The sequence below is a fragment of the Nannospalax galili genome, unplaced genomic scaffold, assembly GCF_000622305.1.
Source record: "Nannospalax galili isolate Female #2095 unplaced genomic scaffold, S.galili_v1.0 scaffold1272, whole genome shotgun sequence".
NCBI lineage: Eukaryota > Metazoa > Chordata > Mammalia > Rodentia > Spalacidae > Nannospalax > Nannospalax galili.
The window spans coordinates 2571318-2590758 of NW_008332402.1; the positions used below are offsets into that span (position 1 = coordinate 2571318).

The window sequence follows — 19441 nt, forward strand, 5'->3', positions numbered from 1 at the left end:
GCTATCTGAGGTCTTTTGTGCTTCCATATGAATCTTAGGATAGTTTTTTCCAATTCTGTGAAAACTGTCATGGGGATTTTGATTGGCATTGTGTTGAATCTATAAATGACTTTTCATAGGATGATCATTTTCACAATATTAATTCTTCCAACCCATGAGCATGGGAGGTCCTTCCATCTTCTGTCTTCTTCAATCTTTTTGTTTAAAGATTTAAAATTTTTGTTGTAGAGCTCTTTAATGTCTTTGGTCAAGTTTATTCCGAGATTTTTTTTTTTTTCAGCTATTGTGAAATCAATTTCAGCTATTGTGAAATGAGTTCTTTGATTTCTTTGTTTGTGTGTTCTTTAAATTCACTGAATTCTTTTATCATGTTTATAATTGTTCTTTTGAGTTCCATGTCCTGTGTTATCTCCAGGGAGTTCTCATTGTACTCCCCTGGAGGACTATTGGTACTTGATGGGGATATATTATTTTAGTTTTTCATGTTATTATTTTTTCTCTGTGATTTCTGACATGTAAATTTCTTTTGTAGTTTCTGGTTCTTGTGTGAGACTCAAGCTTTCAAGTTCAGCTTCTGATTCTTGTGTGAGATTCAAGCCTTTCTCTGTTGAGTTTAGGTCTGCTTCTTTTTGTAAATTTTATGTGCCTTTGTTTACTTGTTGGGCATGAAAAACTGGTTCCTCTAAGCTTCCGGTTCTCTCTTTTGATTTTATATTAATTTTGGCATATGAATTTCTTTTGTAGTTTCTGGTTCTTGTGTGAGACTCAAGCCTTCAAGTTTAGGTCTGATTCTTTTTGTGAACTTTATGTGTCTTTGTGGTTTACTTTTTGGTCATGAAAACCTGGTTCGTCTAAGCTTCCAGTTCTTTCTTTTGATTTTGCTTTTGTCTTCAGGAGTTCACACAGAGGCCCAAGTTAGATGAGGATCAGATGCTCTTAGGCTTTCTCCTAAGGTCTGGATAACTCCAGGAAAGATTTTGGCCTCAGGAATTTGGGAGTTGGACTGGCCTAGGAGCCAGGCCCAGGAAAGATGCTGATCTAGGGCAGCTGGTTGTCTTGCCACCCAGAGATGCAATGGGAGATGGGGGTGGGAAGCGGCCCCAAGGGCTCCTGGGGACTGCACTGAGGAGCTTGGTTGGTCTGGATGCAAAGGATCAGGAAGCAGTGGTGGCTCCCCAGGTGTCCAGGGCACCAAGACAATGAATGGGACAGGTCCCAGGCTAGGGAAGCCGGGAGGGGGAGATCGGATGGTGAATGAGGCTGGGGGAGTCAAGGCGTGGGGGTGTGATAGATTTACCCCAGAGAGAGGCCTGTGGGTTGGAGAGAGGCCTTCAGGTCATGCAGGCCCAGGGAAGCAGAGGGAGGTGAGTGATCCTCACATATTTTACTTAATTATATAAGCACATAGAAAAATGTAGGCATAACATATGATTATGTATTCCTTAAAGTCTCAAAATATGATGAAAACTGTTCTTTTTAAATATTTTATTATTTTTATTTTATGTGTATGAATATATTACCTGCATGTATGTACGTGCACCTGTGTCATGCAATTCTCGTGGAGGTCAGAAGACAGCGTTGGATCCCTTGGAACTGGAGTTACAGATGGTTGTTAGCTGCCACATGGGTGCAGGTCCTCTGCAGAGCAGCCAGAGCTCTTAACCACAGAGCCGTCTCTCCAGATCCTGGTTGTTTTTGTTTGTTTGTTTTTGATGCAGGATCTCACTCTGTAGCCCGATTGGCCTGGAACACTAAGTAGCCCAGGCTAACCTCAAAACTCACAGCTGTCCTCCTGACTCAGCTTACTCAGTGCTGGGATTACAGCTATAAGCCACCATGCTTGACTGTGATGAATTTCTACAGAAGAAAAATAACATAATTTATATATTTAACCTATAAATCAGTTCAATTTGAGAAAAATGTAGATTTTCAATCAAATAATGCATCATCAATTTGGGGAAAATTATATAACTGTACATTGTTAAGATAAAATTTCCATTGATGGTGGGGCTGGAGAGATGGCTCAGTGATTAAGAGCACTGACTGCTCTTTAGAGGACCCAGGTTCGATTCCCAGCACCCACATGGCGGCTATGAACCTTCCTTAACTCCAGTTCCGGGGGAATCCGAAGCCCTCGTCTGACCTCCATGGCATTGCATGACATGGGTGCCCTCACATACATGCAGGCAATACACTCATACACATAAAATAAAAAATAATAAATAAAGTATTTTTAAAAATTTCCCTACATGGCCAGTATTTTAGATTTCTGAGGTTATAGGCTATGAACAGGCCTTGAATAATTCACTGAGAGTTCAGACAGAAGCAGTAGTTCACAAGACTAAGTGATCTTGTCTTTTTAATATTTTATTTAGTTGTTTATTTATTTATTATTTATATTTTGTGTGTATGCATGTATGTAAGTTCGTGCAGTGCCCATGGAGAGCAGAAGAGGGTGTCAGATCCCCTTGAACTGGAGTTAAAGATGATTGTTAGCTGCCACGTGGGTGCTGGGATTTGAACCTGGATCTTCTGCAAGAGCAGCCGGTGCTCTTACCTGCTGAGCCATCTCCAACCCCTGATCCTCTCATTTTAATGGAAATAAAATTCTCTTTGCCAGCAGCATTGCAAATGAAAACCCCAGAAGAAACTGATATATTTCGTAATTCCTACAATACTATGATTCAATTAGCAGATTGAGGGTGGAAGTGGGTCATAGTGGGTAGGAGTTAAGGGAAAAGAAATATAAAGAATAGAAAGTGAGAGCGAAATTTATTGCTCAAAACTTTACAGAAAGCACAATTCATTTATTTATTTATTTTTGGTATTTTTGAGACAGGGTCTCCCTGTAGCCTCAGCTGGCCTAGAACTCGCTATATAGACCAGGCTGGCTTCAATCTCACAGACATCTGCCTACCTGTGCCTCCCGAGTGCTTGGGGTTAAAGGTGTGTACTGCCATGCCCAGCAGAAAGCACAATGTTTGAAATGACTTTTAACCATCTTGAGTTTCCAAAAAAATAGTGTATTTGAATTTCTGAAAAAGTGTTTTCTTTCCCAAGCATTTTATTCTCTATCTCAGATTTTTTACATGGCAGTCATTGGTCTATATTATTCCAACGAGCGCTTTTCTGAGAGGTAAAAAGGAACTGGCATTTTACCTCAAAGCTCATTTCAGTTACTATGTGTCCCCCACATACAGTAAAATATTGTGTTATAACATCAGTTTTTATGAGACATTGTAGGAGAGGAAAACTTCCCTGTTGCATTTTCCTCTTTTAAAGACATCCTCCGCAGTGTCAGAAAACATCAAACTATAAATAGGCTTCAAAGATTGTGATAGAAAATATTTATAATGGAAAGAATTGATGGTATATTTTACCTAAAGTAAGAAAGACAATGTGTAATAAGGGATTTTGTGGTTTTACAGCTCAGTGCATGTGTTTGAAAGCTGTTCTCTCAGCGACGTGGGTGGCAGGTTCTGCTACCATATAATGTATTGTAGTTGGCTCTCCACACTTGTCAGGGTTGGTGTTCAACCATTCGGAAAATTTCCCATTGTTCTATCATGTGAACCAAGGCTAGCGTTGAATTCCCAATAACTTACAAAAGAAGGTTTAATTAGAAAATCTGAAATTTCATTACTTCTTATTGTTTTACTACAAAAGTATGTATTTTAGCATTTTACCTATGATTGTAATTATATTTTTAGTCAAAAAGATATATCAAAATAAGAACTTCACCTTATTTTTGATAGATTTTACAGAAATTTGTATATAGAATCCTGCCCCTTTTTTGTATTGGCACTCTATTTCCATCTTAAGAGTTTTGCTTTTAGATGGACCATAGCTCTTGGCAGCTAGTGCATTTTTAGCAAATAATACTGTTTCTAGTAAGAGTTGCAGAGAAAAAAAAAACTTTGTGTGAGGTCCTTGTAAACTGAACCTTTGGAAAATTACTTTACCCCCCCCACACTTCTATTTGTGTAATGGTTATAAATTACATCATTTGAAAAGAATTAAAAACCTTTTATATTGTTATCTTTGTACTTAATTTTTGTCTTTACCTGTTATGTTAAAGATACACAAAGAAATACGTAATTATGGCATTGAAATTCCATTGTGCCGGTATCTCCAGAACATAATCCAAAAAAAGGAAAATAACAACGAGCAGAAAGCAGCCTTCGGTGTCGTCCGCAGTGCGCTGTGTGGGCGTCAGTGTCTGCTGTTAGCACGTTTTTTATGCTGAAAGCTCCTCTCGGTATAAAGACTTTGCATTTTCTGAATGTAGTGAAACATTTGTTGGTCCTTATATTTTTGATTTGTGAGGCTTTCAGTTTATAGGATAAGTTGTCATGGATGTGTATTATGCTATTGTCACTGACACATTAAAAAGTAGGGGAAAAAGGCTTTTATGTATATATACTGTAAAATATTGAATAAGTTTAAATGAAATTAGAAAGTATCGAAGGTGAGAAAGCGAGCTTTGTCGGAGGTAGGCATGGCAAACAAGGGACTGAATACTAATTTTTACTCTCTAAAACCCATTTTATTTATAAAGTGCAGTATTTGTTCACTAGATGCACGTAAAATGTCTTAAATATACTATATTTCACTTAAAATTCAATTTGCTTCTTCGCTATCATTTCAACCAACCTAGTCAATTTCCTCCTTAAGAATTACATTAGGAAGCATATATATGGACCAGAGAGTAACTTCTCATTCTTGAGCTTATCCATTTCATTTTTGCTCCTGTCCTTCTTCTGACTATCATATTAAACTCAGGCAGCAAACCTGCCAGATGCCAGCAGTGTGTGGACAGTCTCAGCTTCCATTCAGACTCTCAGCATTGCTAGATTACAGGGCACTTCAGGTGTAATTTGGTAAAATGGAAATTGTAGTCCTTAGTTGCCTGTAAAGTTTATCATCCACCATTGTTTGTTTTTTTCTTAGAAACTTGACATTGTAGAAGTTGAGAAAATGCATCTTTTGTGACAGTTTTTTTTTACCATGTGCCAACTGCTTTTCATAAAGATACTTTTAGGTTTATTTGTCTTTGTTTCTTGATCAATTAAAATGTACTTTTATATTTCATGATCGTTGGATGGGTCTTTTAATTATTAATCTGATGAGTAGAATGAGATTACTGCATTTCAAGGACAAGTTATTAAGTTTTCATCAGTGGATCTGGTAAACAGTGATGCCCCCTAATCTCATGTGTTCTCAGTTGCATGCGCATTTATTATCTTAATCTTTTTTTGTGTGGGGGGTGTCCAGAGGATGGAAAAGATTGCCATCTAAACAAAATATATCTCACATACGGCTTCTGGAGGGGATATAAAAAGCACCAAGTCCTTACCAAGTTAGTTTTCTAAAGGCCTCAGGGGCCTGAGTTTCCTGATTGCCATGAAGCCTAATTGCTCACAGGGCAACCTGGCACACTGCCATTTCCCCACTGGGCTGTTTGTTGGTGCTTGTGAATAGAACAAAAATGCCTTTGCTTTCTCTCCATAGTTGGCACTGATTGCAGTTTTAGGAAACAAGTTAACGTTTTTCTCAAAATGATGGTAATTCACATCAAGGCAAAGTCAAACCATGATCTCTATGCCACAAATGGTAGACTTAGTTCAAGGGTTTTAAAATTCATGTAAAATAAAATTTGTTACAACTAACTCCAAAATACTCATATTTGTGTAATATCACTTTATTCTTAGATATTCTCAATTTGGCTCAACACTTTTGGAAGTGTGCTGTGAGGTGGATTGTTCTGCACTCTTGTACTGTCGTAAACAAAATTGGTCACATGAATGTATAGGGCCAGGGGAAATCAGAAATCTTTTAAGAAAATTGTGTTTGAGGGCGCCTATTTTAGTTGTTTTGAAAGTCTGTTACTGAGACTACTCAGATGTTTATATTCGGATATTTAAAATGTGCGTTGGGTTTTTGCTTCTGCCTGGATCTGTAACTCGTTCTCGTTACTGTGCTTTATTTCTATGGTGCAGTAACTAATAGGAAATAGCATATTTTGAGGCACATGATTGAATTCGTTTCTTCTTTTTCCCCCAGTCTCCTTCAAAGTTCTGCCTTTCTTTAAAGCCTGTGTAGGACACAGCCTTTCGAGTTCCTTTGTACTCGTCCTCTGGGTGTGTTATCGTCTTGCTCTTATTCCAGATAGACATACTTTAAGATTGCTTTATGGCTTTTACGATGTTCAGGCATTTGGCAGGGAAATTACTCTGACATTCTGATTTCTAGGATGGGATGGCTCAGTGGTTAAACTTCCTGTCTCACAAGCATGAAGACCTGAGCCCAGCATCTGGTAAAGCCTGGGCATGTCTGGCACCTCACTGCTTGGTAGTGGTGGTGGTGAGGCAAGGTGTATCCTCAGAGCTCACTGGCCAGCTAGTGTAGTAGAATTGCTGAGCTCCACATTCAGTGAGAGACCTGTCTCAAAAAACAAGGTGGAGAGTAGTGGAGGAAGATGCTGGACATCCCGCTCTGGCATCCACATTCATACATGTGCGCACATGCATGCATACCCTCCACAATAAATGCATAAGTAAATAAGTAAGCAAGTAAATAAATTTTGGCTTCGCCCCAATGACTCTGAGGCTAATTGTGCAGCCTCTTTGAACGTCAGGGTTTTCAACTGTAAATGTGTGGGATGACTGAGACAGGTGTATGACACAAAGTAGCAGCTACGTGAATGGTGACTGGGAATGAAAGGCGTAAGGTCTTGAAAACCGTTGTTTTTTGTTTGTTTGTTTGTTTGTTTCTTGTTTTTTTTTGGTCTTTTTGAGACATGGTCTCCCTATAGCCACAACCAGACTGGCCTCCACATCACAGAGATCTGCTTGCCTCTGCCTCTGGAGTGCTGGGATTAAAGGTGTATGCCACCACATTGTCCAAAAAAATGATAATTTTTTATAAGCAGTAAAAGCATTCTATAATAAGCTTTGCAATATAATCTCATGAAATTGAGAGGCTTTTAATGACATATTTTTTTGCTTATTCATGTGTTTGTCTGAGTTGATAAAAGATCCAAGAGCATAGGCTTGGAGTCATCTGCTGGGGTTTGAATTCCAGTTGTACCATTTATCCCTGAACACTGGAAAACTAGCTTCTCTGTGCCTTAGATTTCTTGCTTATAAAGTGAAGTTTAAAATAATATAACTTTAGGGCTGCTGCAAGACTGAAGTAAGTCAGTGCATATACAAACTTTAAAATAATGCCCAAATAGACTAAGCACTTCAAAAGTGGAAATCATAAAGTGAGAAAACCGTAATGGTTAGCCTTGATTGATGGGCGTCTTTTCTTCCACCCTGAGTAATTCTTCTTAGTCATCTTAGACTTCTATATTCTGCATGTGTGTTTGTGTTTGAATATGTCCTACATCATGATTTAGCTGCGTAATGCCATTTCTTCTCTGATAAAGATCCCTCCTCTTCATTTTCCTGGTATAGGTTTTTTGTGATATTTACTGAAATCATCATGCACATTTCATGTTTGTGGAACAAACACTCATGTATTGTTTCTATATATCCTATGCTTAAATTTTATTTTTAGGTGTTTTTTTTTCTTATATGAATGGCAATCTTTTCCCCTTAATTAAAAAAAAATGTTATAAATATATCTCTTGGTTCTCTGACAGCTATATAAAGCGTCTCTTGAAATAACCACATAGTTCAATGTCTGTTTCCTGCCTGCATCCCTCCTGGAACTCCATCTCAGCCGCTGTTTCAGTGTATCTGTTCAAGTTTCATGAGAGAATCAGAGCACTGAGAGTGTAGAGGTGTGTAACAAGAGATTTATTACAGAGATTTTACCCTACTCAGGTAGGAGGTTGTTAAATAAATTCTGTAAGGCTGTTCTTTTCATGTCTGATGAAAAGAGAGACACTTGAGGTCTGCAGGGCAAGAAGCTGTAAAGTGAAGATTGATGGAAAGTATTAGAGAGCAAAGACAACATGGAATGCATGAGCTTGAGCTAAAACTTCTGAAGATGAACCTGAGTCTGAGCCAGTTCTCCCAGCCTCCCAGCCTTGTGATGTAACTGACTATCCTGCAGAAGCAGCCAAGGCCTTTCCTGTCGAAAATATACCTGGTCTGGGACTTGGAGATGCCGTTGCAGGCCTAGGAGCTGCCCTGTGACTAACTAAACCAGCTGCTCAAGTGACACTGTGTGACCTGAAGTACCTACTGAGCTTGTGTATAAAAAGCAAAGTAGCTATGGCCTCACTTCTGCTCTCCACTTTTTTTCCCCTTGAAGGTGCTGAGATCAAACCTGCAGAGGTCTCCAGCACCCTAAGACAGTGCCGGCTCTCAGACTGGCATCATCTTCTGGGAGCTCTTCCTGCCTCCCTAGGTTCCTCATTTCTCTCACAGACCCTTCCCCTGATATATTTTTTGATATTTCAAATCCTGCTTTTGTGTCTGAGTCTCAGCATTGCATAGCTGTGTTCTTGGCTGTTTTCCCTCCGACACCATCCTGGGAATTTCCATCGCCTCTTCTTGCAGATCCGCTGTTTCTGGACCTCACCTTTCTTGTTTGCTTCCCTTTTTGGTAGAATGCATCGTCTGCATGGGCGGCAAATTATTGAACCCTTGCATGACTGAAAACTTTATTTCAATCTTACCCTCAAAGGATGATTTGGCTGGGTATGGAATTCCAGCTTGGAAATGATTTTCTCTCAGAATTTTAAACGCATTCTTTATCGTCTAATAGTTTTCTGTGTAAATGTTGTGAAATTCAGTGCCATTTTTGATTTCTGATACTTTACATGTGACCTATTTTTTCCTCTATAGAAGCTATTATAATGTCTAATCCTCCAAACTCTGAAATTTCATGGTGTTATGTTGACATTGCGTTTCCTTCATTGTGTTGGGTGCTCAGTGGTTCCCGCCAGTCTGCGGTTGTCTGTTTTGTAATCTTGTGATATGTTCTTTGATGTTTTTCCTTTTGCTTTTCCTGTTCTATTTCTGAATTCACATTTGTCCCTATAATACTTTGTGCACTGAGCCCCTGTTTTCTTATTTTCTCTTTTTTGCTTTCAGTTAGTTTACAACTTCTGTTTCTTTAAGAAATTTCTGTTTTCACGTGTATTTTTTAATTTCTGGGGCTTCTCCCTCATCTTTGCTCCTTTATTTTTTTACTGTTTTGGATTTATTTTTATGTGTGTATGTATTTTGCCTACATGTGTGTAAGTGCACCACATGTGTACAGTGCCTGCAGAAGCCAGAAGAAGGCATTGAATCCCCTGAAACTGGAGTTAAAGACAGTTGTCGGCCAGCTGGGACCTGAACCCAAATCTTTGCCAGAGTGCTCTTGACCCTGAGCCGTCTCTCCAGCTCCGTTCTGCTCTTTTCAAAGACTCGCATTCAGTTCTTGTTTCATGGATACTTTGCCATTGGAGATAACTACTAATGTATTGTTTTAATTTCTTTTTGGGGGTATTATTATTTTATTGAGCTTTTTAAATTTCATGCAATATTTCCCACTCAAATCCAGACCCCTCCCCCATCAGTGCTTCCCCTTATCCCTCCACCAAACCCTATGCACTGTGCCGTACATGCTGAGTCCTATTTATTCAGGTGTTTGTACCCAAATGTCCTTCAGGGTAAATGTGTCCACTGCAGTCTAGTCAGCCCATCCAGTGGTTGTGTGTAAGTCCTGCTCTCCCCCACCCAGCAGCAGTCAGTCTCAGATAGCTCTGTCTAGTCGGCCCATCCAGTGGTTGTGTGTAAGTCCTGCTGTCCCCCACCCAGCAGCAGTCAGTCTCAGATAGCTCTGTCTAGTCGGCTCATCCAGTGGTTGTGTGTAAGTCCTGCTGTCCCCCACCCAGCAGCAGTCAGTCTCAGATAGCTCTCAGTCTAGCGCTGCTCTGCCGCTGCCTCTCGTTGGAATTCCTTTTTTCATTTCTTTGCTTCTTTCACTTTCTGTCTTGTTTTATTTTTCATATGCCAGTGGATCCTTTTCTGTTTGCTCATATTTAAAGAGTTTTGCCTGGAGTGCTCTGTGCTCCTGATAGAGGTTGGCGCTCAGCGCACCTTTTGATCCTGTGCTCAAGCTGGAACCCACCCCTTTCAAGCCTTCTCACGTCACCTCTGTGAAGCCTGAACCCTGCACACACCTGCTCTTCAGTCTTCTGCTGTCTTTTTTCCTCAGTTTTTCTCCCATCGCTTCATTAACGAGATGCTTGAGACTCACTCATTTATTTACTTTGTCTTCCCCTTTTAGAGTACATACCACTTAGATTTTGGTTTTGTTTTCAGTAATACACTTCAGTTAAAATAGTGCCCAGCACAAAGTGGGCATTCATTCAATAAATATTTGTTAAACATTTACACGTCATTATCTGTAGATCTTTTCTTATGGAATTCTCATTTTGCTCAGAAAATAATTCCTTATCTGGCCTGGGTACTTGGCAGAGTTGGGCAGTGGGATCCATAGAGAACTGCAAGGTGATGTGTATAAGAGTCAGTGCTCTTGTAACTAAGGTGAAGGGAGTTGAGGGTTTATGATTGCATCATACGATGCTGCCGTCTGCTGTCATTTTGCCTCACTCTAGAAGCCCACCTTCTCCAGTCTGTCCAGATAGTAAACCCCTAGCTTTCTGTGAGAGCAGGAAAGGAACCTGGTCAGCTCGAGGCAGGTGAGACTTGAGGGACTAAGGCATGAAGATCTTGAATTCAAGGCAAGGCAATTCAGTGCGTGCTTGTGGCCAATTTTCTTGTTTGCTTGTTGGTTTATTTTTATTGCTAATGGATACTCCTTCTTTAGTACTGTCTGAGCTTCAGTTTCAGAGATGATAGAGTCCAGGGGGCCTCCTTCTCACTGCCTCCTTTCCTCTTCCCTTGTCTCTCACCCTCCTGTCACTCCACGTCTGCAGTGAGCAGAGTGGGTGGAACTGAAGTGTTAGTGAGCACCTTCTCCCCCGGTTTACCACCACCTGTCAGTTTTCATTTCTTCTCCCGTCTCCTTTGCTTCTGTGGATTTGTATAATATGTAAACTGTATTAGAGAATTTATTTTCCGTCAGAATACACAGGGATGTCCCTGTTTTTGGTTGTTATTTATTGATAGTGGATTTGGTTTTGGTTGTTATTTATTGATAGTGGATGGTGGTTTTGGTTGTTATTTATTTGGTGGTTTTGGTTGTTATTTATTGATAGTGGATCACTTCCTAACAACCGTAGCCCAGGATGGACTCAGACTTCCAATTCTCCTTCTAAGTGCTGGAATTACAGATGTGTGCCACCATGCCTGGCTTGATTTTTTTTTTAAGTGATATTCTCTTGCTCACTCTTCTTCTCCCTTAAAACCAGCTAAGCTATCTGTACTGTACTGAACAGGAGTGGAGAGAGTGGACACCCTTGCCTTGTTTCTGATTTTAGTGGGAATGATTTCAGTTTTTCTCTGTTTAGTGTGATGTTGGCTGTGGGGATGGGTATACGTATTTTTAACTATGTAATTACATCTATCCTATCTATTAAATAAGATCCAGAATGCAAAAGTTATCTTCTTTATATCCAGTGATTCTTAGGAATTGGTTTGTCAAGATGCGGGTCAATGGGGACTTTTATAAGATTGATTTCAGTGGTGAGACCCCAATTAAAATGGAAATAAGATGATAGAATAGCAAGTTAGAAAATGGAGACAAAGTTGTTCTATGAATATTGGCTCAGAATTATGATAGGATCTCCAACAATTTCTGAAATAGCCATAAATATCCTTCTATCATTTTGTATTATGTATTTATGCAAAGTGAAATTTTCAGTGTTTGTGACTATAAACTCAAAATGCCAATTTAAGGTATTGAAGATGCTCTATATCTGGACTATCAAATATTCAATTTCTATCTTTAATAAATGGTGAAATTATATATATACACAACAGAATTATTTTAAATAAATTTCTTTATGATATATTTTATTGGTAACTGATTTATATGTTTATTTTGTGTGCCTAATTATCCATGGTCATGTATCAGTTTCTCAGGTACAAAAGGCCACAAGTGGAAAAGGTTTAAGACTCCCTGGTTTAGTGGACCAACTAAAGGTGCCAATTAACTGGTGCTGGTTATTATCATATTGCTATTCTCTCAGTTGGCAAAATTTCAATTTTAATTTTAAAGTACATTCGTTATAAGCTTATTCACAGAGTGAAAGCATATTTTGATTTTTTTTTTTTCTTTCTTGTCAGCAACTTGAATTGGTGGAACCAAGTGGCTGGATTCACGTTCCTCTAACTGACAATCATAAGAAGCCAACTCGTACTTTCATGATACAGATCGCTGTTCTAGCCAATCACCAAAATGGAAGAGACACCCACATGAGGCAAATTAAAATATATACCCCAGTGGAAGAGAGCTCTGTCGGTAGATTTCCTAGATGTACAACGATTGATTTCATGATGTATCGCTCAATAAGATGACTTCAAAGTGGAGCACAAGTTTTACCCTATCGTTGCGTATTGTTTCAATTTTTTAATTGAACAAGTCATACAATTTTGTCTACATTTAAAAGTATCTTAATTTTGATAAATAAACAACTTTTTGGTCATGTTGTCTCTATTTTCCTTGACATATAAGGCTCACATATTTTACATTGCTAAAAACGAATTTGAAGCCAATCTTTATATTCTTTTCCTTTATTAAAAGAAAACAAGTTAAACTAGAAACTTCAAGATGTGCATACTTTTTACCAACGTGGTGGTAATATAATAGTTGTTGACTATTTGGGAACAAAACTGTTTTACTAATATATGTGAATTTTTTAGAGATTAATTTTTCCATGTTTATACTATTAATTTCAAAAAATACACATTACATAACATTTACTATTGTTTATTTCAAGGTGCAGCTCAGTAGTCTTGCGTGTCTTACATTGTTCTGCCATCCCGTCATCTACTTACATTGTTCTGCCATCCCGTCATCTACTTACATTGTTCTGCCATCCCGTCATCTCCACCTTTTCCTCCTGTGAAACCAAAGCTCTACCCCTAGAGTACTGTCTGCGTTCTCACCCGTCACCTTCTGTGCCTGGGCAGCTACCGTTCTCCTCACTGTCTCTATGAATTTGAATACCCCAAATACCTCAAATAGAATTATATAGCATTTGCATTTTGTGAATAGCTTATTTTACTTAGTGTAATATCCTCCAGTTCATCCACGTCATAGCATGTGTCAGAATGTCCTTTTTAAAAAAAGTTTATTTTAAATATTATTTTTTAACTTTTAAAATTATTTCTGAGAATTTCATCCGTGAGTATTGTCTTTGCGTTGTTTCCCTCCCTCCCCATCTTCCAGCAGCTCCTTCCATGTCTGTCCTCGTCTTTGATGATGATTGACGCATATGTATGTTTATAAATATGTATGTATAAATTTATAATAATGTACATATAAATATACATATATATATATATATATATATATATATAAAATGCACTTGGTCCATGTAGTCGTGCTAATGTGTACCTGTATTTAGGGATGTCCACTTGGGATTAGATAACCTCTCAAGGAGCTAGTCCCTGGAGAAAACTGATCCCTCCTTCCGCATACTCTGATTGCTTGTAGCTCTTCATCTAGAGGTGGGACCTGGTGACATTCCCTCCTCCACTTTGGCATGTCAACTGGTTTAGTCATTATGCAGATGTTGTTAAACTACTACACTGTGGGGATTTCATTGATACTGCTTCCCTATCATGCCTGGAAGGTCTAGCTGCACGTGTCTTGTCCCTCTGGCTCTTACATTCTTTCCACCTCCCTTCTGCAGTGTTCCTAAGCCTTTGGTGTAGAAGCGCAGTGTTAGACCTGTCACTTAGGAGTAAGCTCCTCAGAGTCACTTCTTTGCATTTGACCAGTTGCGAACTTTATAATCATCTTCATCTCTTGCAAAAAGTTTTGTTGATGAGTGATGAGAGGTACACTTGTCTGTAAATATAAGGATACCTGTTTAGCATACAGTGAGAAATTATGTTGGTCTAGAGAACTAACAAAATTAGGTTTTTCTTTAGGATGACCTCTCTCCAGCCAGGTGTACTTGCTTATGTAAATGTGTATGTGTCTGGGGGGCAGTATGTGTTTGTGCCCATGGAGGTCAGAGGTGTTGAGTCCCCCTGGAGCTGGAGTTACAGGCAATTGTGAGCCACCTGACATGGGTGCTGGGAATCAAACTCAGGTCCTCTGGATGAGCCATACGAACTCTTAACCACTGAACCATCTCTCTAACCCCTATATATAATTTTTAATAGGACAAGATTAGTTTTTTTCCCTAGAAGAATTTTATTTTTTAAAATACTGGATCTTTTTTTACATAGTGTCAAAATAAATTTGAATTTGGAGAATATAATTGTCTTACCTTTTCTCTTTCATGAAATATCTGTAACTCTGGGGTTGTCTATATTCTGACACTATTGTTAGAAATTGCCGTAATAATTTTGCAAGTGATACTTGTAAGAAGAGACCCAGTTTGTTTCTGTCATAGCATTCTCCACATGTCACATATCCTATGAGCACCTAAAAAGTACCTGAAATTGCTCCTAGTTTAAAGAGCATGGTTTAACAATGACTGCTGAGTCCGTGTTATTTTCACCTTATATCTAATTGGGGTGCGGTGCTTAGCTATAGATCTTGCCCTTATTTAAGAAAGATTGCTCGGTGCTTCATGCAGTGCAGGTGGATGTACATTTAAAATAAGAATGTTGACAAACCTCGTGTGCTCGCTTCAGTTTATACTCCGCCAGAGATACTTGGATACTACTGAGAAATGGTTTCACGTTTTCACTCCTCGAAAGCTCCTCTGAGTTCTAGAGTTTACTTTTTTTTTTTTTTTTTTTTTTTTGCCTTGTTTTGTTCTCTTGGAACTAAAAAGCATCTTAGGTGATCTTACTTGGAACCCCAAATTAGGTAGAAATAAAGATGCAGGATGCTGGGTAGAGCAGACAGGACTGAAGGGAAAAGCATGAAGGACTTAAGAAAGAATCAAGGAAATGAGAATGGAAGTATGCACTAGGCAAGTCACACCAGTAACAGGAGCTTGGTTCAGGGTCAAGAAACATCATTTTAAGAAGTACAAAAGGTTAGTTTTTATTTTATGTTCATGAGTGTATTGCCTTCATGTATGTAAGTGCACCTGTGTTGTGCAGTGCCCACGGAGGTCAGAAGATGCTTCATATTCTCCTGGAACTGGAGTTACAGACTGTTGTTAGCTGCCATGTGGTGGGTGCTGGAAATTGAACCTGGGTCTTCTGCAAGAGCAGCCGGTGCTCTTAACTGCTGAGCTATCTCTCCAGCCCTGCTGATTACTTCTTAAAAATTTACTTAAGAGAGGAGAGGAGGAGTTACTGATGACTTGCTAATCAGTTCCTAAAATTGAGAGGAATTAAAGAGTCTTACAGGGCTTGTACTGAGTTCAATATTGTATAACTGTATTAATTCAATTGTGATCCTAAAAAGTTACAGCCACTTTTGAAAGATGTATTCTTGCTCTGGAGTATGTTATTGAATATGTTAAAGCTGTAATGAAATGCTTCTTCTATCATGTGGTTATTAAATTTTTAAAAATTAAAAAAAAAGTATTGAGAAAGTCTGTCTTCTACTTTTACTCTATTTTACTTTTATTTTTTGAGAACGGATGTCATGTAACTCAGGCTGGCCTTGAACTTTCTGTGTAACTGAGGATGTCGTTGAACTCCTGATCCTCTTACCTCCTGAGTCCTGGGATCACAGACTATGTACTACCATATCCAGCTTTGTGAGATCAAGCCCAGGGCTTCATACATGCTAGGCAAACACTTTCCCAACTGAACTATAGTCTTAACCCCATTTCCATATTTTTCATATGCTAGCACACTGACCGTTTTATTAGGCATGAAAATTTGGTAGCCAAGGATTATGGCGATAAAGCATTGCTTTATTGTAAGAAGTTTGAAATTCATATAGACCATGAATTACATTACTAAAGCCTAACTAGCAAAGCAGTTTCCTACCCTCATCCTTGCTTAGACAAACTTGTTTGCAGTGGGTGACCATCATGTGGAGACCCATACATAATTGGTCATTGTGAGGAACAAGTGACTGTTGAGTTTTCTGCCCTAAATAGGACATCAGTATCATCCCTCCAAGGCTCACAGACATCACAGAAGAAGAGATGGAAAGAATGTAAGATAGGAAGGAGTGCTCTATGATGCTGTCTTCTGGAAATGAAAGGCTGATGCAGTCATCAACTCAGCTGCAGTGGCTGCCTGCACAAGACCAGCATAAGACTGGGCCTGTCAGGGCTGGAGAGATGGTTCTGCAGTTAAGAGCACTCAGTGTTCTTGCAGAAGACCTGGGCTCAATTCCCAGCATCCCCATGGTAGCTAACCACCATTCATAACTCCAATTCCAGGGGATTCAATGCCATTTTCCGCCCTCCATGGGCATTATAATGCACATACTGTCAAACACACACACACACACACACACACACACACACACGACAAAAGACTGGGCCTATCAACATTGTGTCACAGTGAAGGAGGAACTTGTAAGGCCACACCCATTCAAGAGGTGCTATAGGCAGTTAAAGGTCACAAATAACCCCTCAAGTAAATAATAATCCCCCACCCATGTTGATGCAGGCACCCTAATTAAATGTAGTGGGCCACACACAAAGACACGAAAATAGAAAGTGGACTTGGGAAGAAGGCATTTGATGTTCTAGGGAGGGAATAAGAATAATGCAGAAGGTACTGTTTGAAGTTTTATGTGTGACATTGGAAAAGAACTTCTTTAAAAGTCTTATTTCACTTTTTTTTTCCTCGTGCTGGGATTGAACAGGGTCTCCTGTATGGTAGATATATGTTCTACCTCTGAATTACATGCCAGTCTTACCTCACTTTTAAAAATGCACATTCTGGTCAGGGTTATGCTTGTAATCCCAGCACCGGGAGGCTGAGGCGCGAGGACTGTCAGTTGTAGGCCAGCTTGGGTTAAACAGACCTAATCTGAAAACAGCGAACAAAATCGTTCAAAGCCAACATTTCTGTTGAGGCTGGAGGTGTACCTCGTAGCACAGCATTTATTTGCCTGGCATGTACAGGGTTATATGGATAAAAATGCACATTTGTGCCTGACAAAGATATCTGCAGTTTATTTTTTTAAGCCCTACAACACGACAGTAAAAAAAAGTCCAATTAAAAATGAGAAAGATTTGCACTGTCATTTCACCAAGTGAGATATGTGAATTTAACCATTGTGATCCCAGGTATTAATATTTGCCTAAGAAAAGAAAGTGCATGTTCACAAAAGATTTATACAGGAATGCTCATAGCATTTTTACCTGAAATACAGGCTCAGTATCCTTCATCTAAATGCTTAGGATCAGACATAACTTGGATTTTTGAACTTTGGGGAATAATTTTGAAGTATTCACACACACACACACACACACACACACACACACACACACACACACACACACCTCATAGGGATAAAACCCCAGATTTTTCAACATGATTTTCCTTTGTTTCATGTATACCTAATCCACAAAGCTTGAAAGTTATTTTATATAGTAGTTTTAGTCTGCCTGCATTTGACTTTGTTCTGTACTGGGAAGCCACGCGTATAACTCTGTTTACCTGTGGTCTCATGTCAGTGCTCGAAACATTTCAGGTTCAGATTTTGCATGGTGGGACTGGAGATACTCAATCTGTACTTCAAAACTCTGGAAATAACCCGAATCTGGATCACTTTGTAGGATGTATAAAGAAATATATATATATCCATGTAATAATGGTTCAGCAGTAAAATGAACAAACTATATGCAACATTATGGATCATTTTCAAAATAATTATGTGAAGAGATAGAAGTACAAGAGAGTGCATATGATTTCATTAACATTTTTTTGGAGAGTCACCTGCGTACACCTACAGTGACAGAAAGTAGATAGTGGTTCTACAGCACGGAAAATGGCAGAAATACAAAGAAGGACTACTTTGATGAATGCTGGAAATTTTCATCCTGACTGTAACAATGATTTCACAAACGTATACAAGCCCAACCTCATCAAATTCTACACTTTAAACATGTGCAGTTTATTGTATGTGGATTATGTCAATACAGCTGATAAAAACTAGTTTATTCTACCTTAGGAATCATATAAAAGATGAACTAATAATATCTCTTATTGTATAGGGCCTCAGAGTGAAAATCCAAGATCAAAAAAGCCATTGGAACAGTTAAAGCAATGGCAGAAAATTCCCTGATTCAATTTTAATTACAATCTATGATTATAGTATGAAAAATTAATTTTACAGCACTGGGGAAAAGGCTTAGTGATTAAGACCAGTGGCTGCTCTTGCAGAGGACCTGGATTCAATTCCCAGCACCCATATGGTGGCTAACAACCGTCTATAACTCCAGTTCCAGTGGAGATCTGATACCCACTTCTGGCCTCCACAGGCATTGCATGCACAGGTACATTTATACACATGTAGTCAAAACGCTCATCTGCATAAAAATTGAAAAAGTTTTAAATTTAATTTTATATGTATTCTAGAGCATATAATACATTGAAAATCAGTTTGGAGAAATACTGTCAGAAGGAATTATGTATTTTTTTAGTATTTTATGAATGTACTGCCTGTAAGTGCACCACGTTGTGCAATGCCAGCGGAGGTCAGAAGAGGGTGTTGGATCCCCTAGAACTGGAGTTATGGATGTTAGCCCCCATGTGGGTGCTGGGAATCGAACCCAGGTCCTCTGCAAGAGCAGTAAGTGCTTTTAACCACTGAGCCATCTCTCCAGTCCCACAAATAATTATATTTTAAAACCTGTGAAATTTAAAAATTTAAATTTCACAGGTCACAGATTGCACACACAGCTCCAAAAGGAATTTTAGGTAACTGATTCTTTTCTGTGTGCCTAGATTTTGAGCATTGGGTTAAACATAATAAGGTAAATCTGATACGTGCCTTGCTTTCTAATTGTTTACAGTTTATTGGGGGAAAACGCCAGGTTTCTAATCAACTCAGAAAATGGATATTGGTCATTGGAGCTGGGACTTGGTGAATGAGAGTGTAAAGAGAAAGGAGAGCCTGCTTCCTACTCAGGAAGATGGAGCTGAAGCTACTTGGGGAAGACATTGTGTGGAGGATGTAGAATTTGGGAAAGAAATACTATTTGGGATATTAACTGTCTTCACTTTTCAAGTCCGTTCTTTGGACTTGAAACTATTGCCTTTTACATTCATTTGAAACAAGATTTGTGTATTCTGAGTGAAAGAATGGTTTGGTATATTTACTCGTTTCGATGTAAATTTACATCGTTATGACTGTATGTGGACATTTTTGCTTTGTAAATCCTTTAGGCTATATTTATCTTCTTTTGTCCCTGTTCTGGTTTTCTGGCTTCTGCTGTAATTCCCTGAAGATGGTTTTGGAAATTTTCACTGTGTGAGGCAGT

The 19441-nt window shown here is 38.9% G+C and overlaps 1 protein-coding gene across 2 annotated transcripts in view; it reads left to right on the forward strand.

The window, feature by feature from the left end:
- Positions 1-14507, forward strand: part of Anapc10 (anaphase promoting complex subunit 10) — a 76303-nt gene extending 61796 nt beyond the window's left edge. For both annotated transcript variants that reach the window (XM_008827484.3, XM_029560824.1), the window contains exon 5: positions 12198-14507. In XM_008827484.3, coding sequence (XP_008825706.1) covers positions 12198-12428 — 231 coding nt within the window. In that variant the 3' untranslated portion in view covers positions 12429-14507. The remainder of the gene's footprint in view (positions 1-12197) is intronic.
- The last annotated feature ends 4934 nt before the right edge of the window (positions 14508-19441 follow it).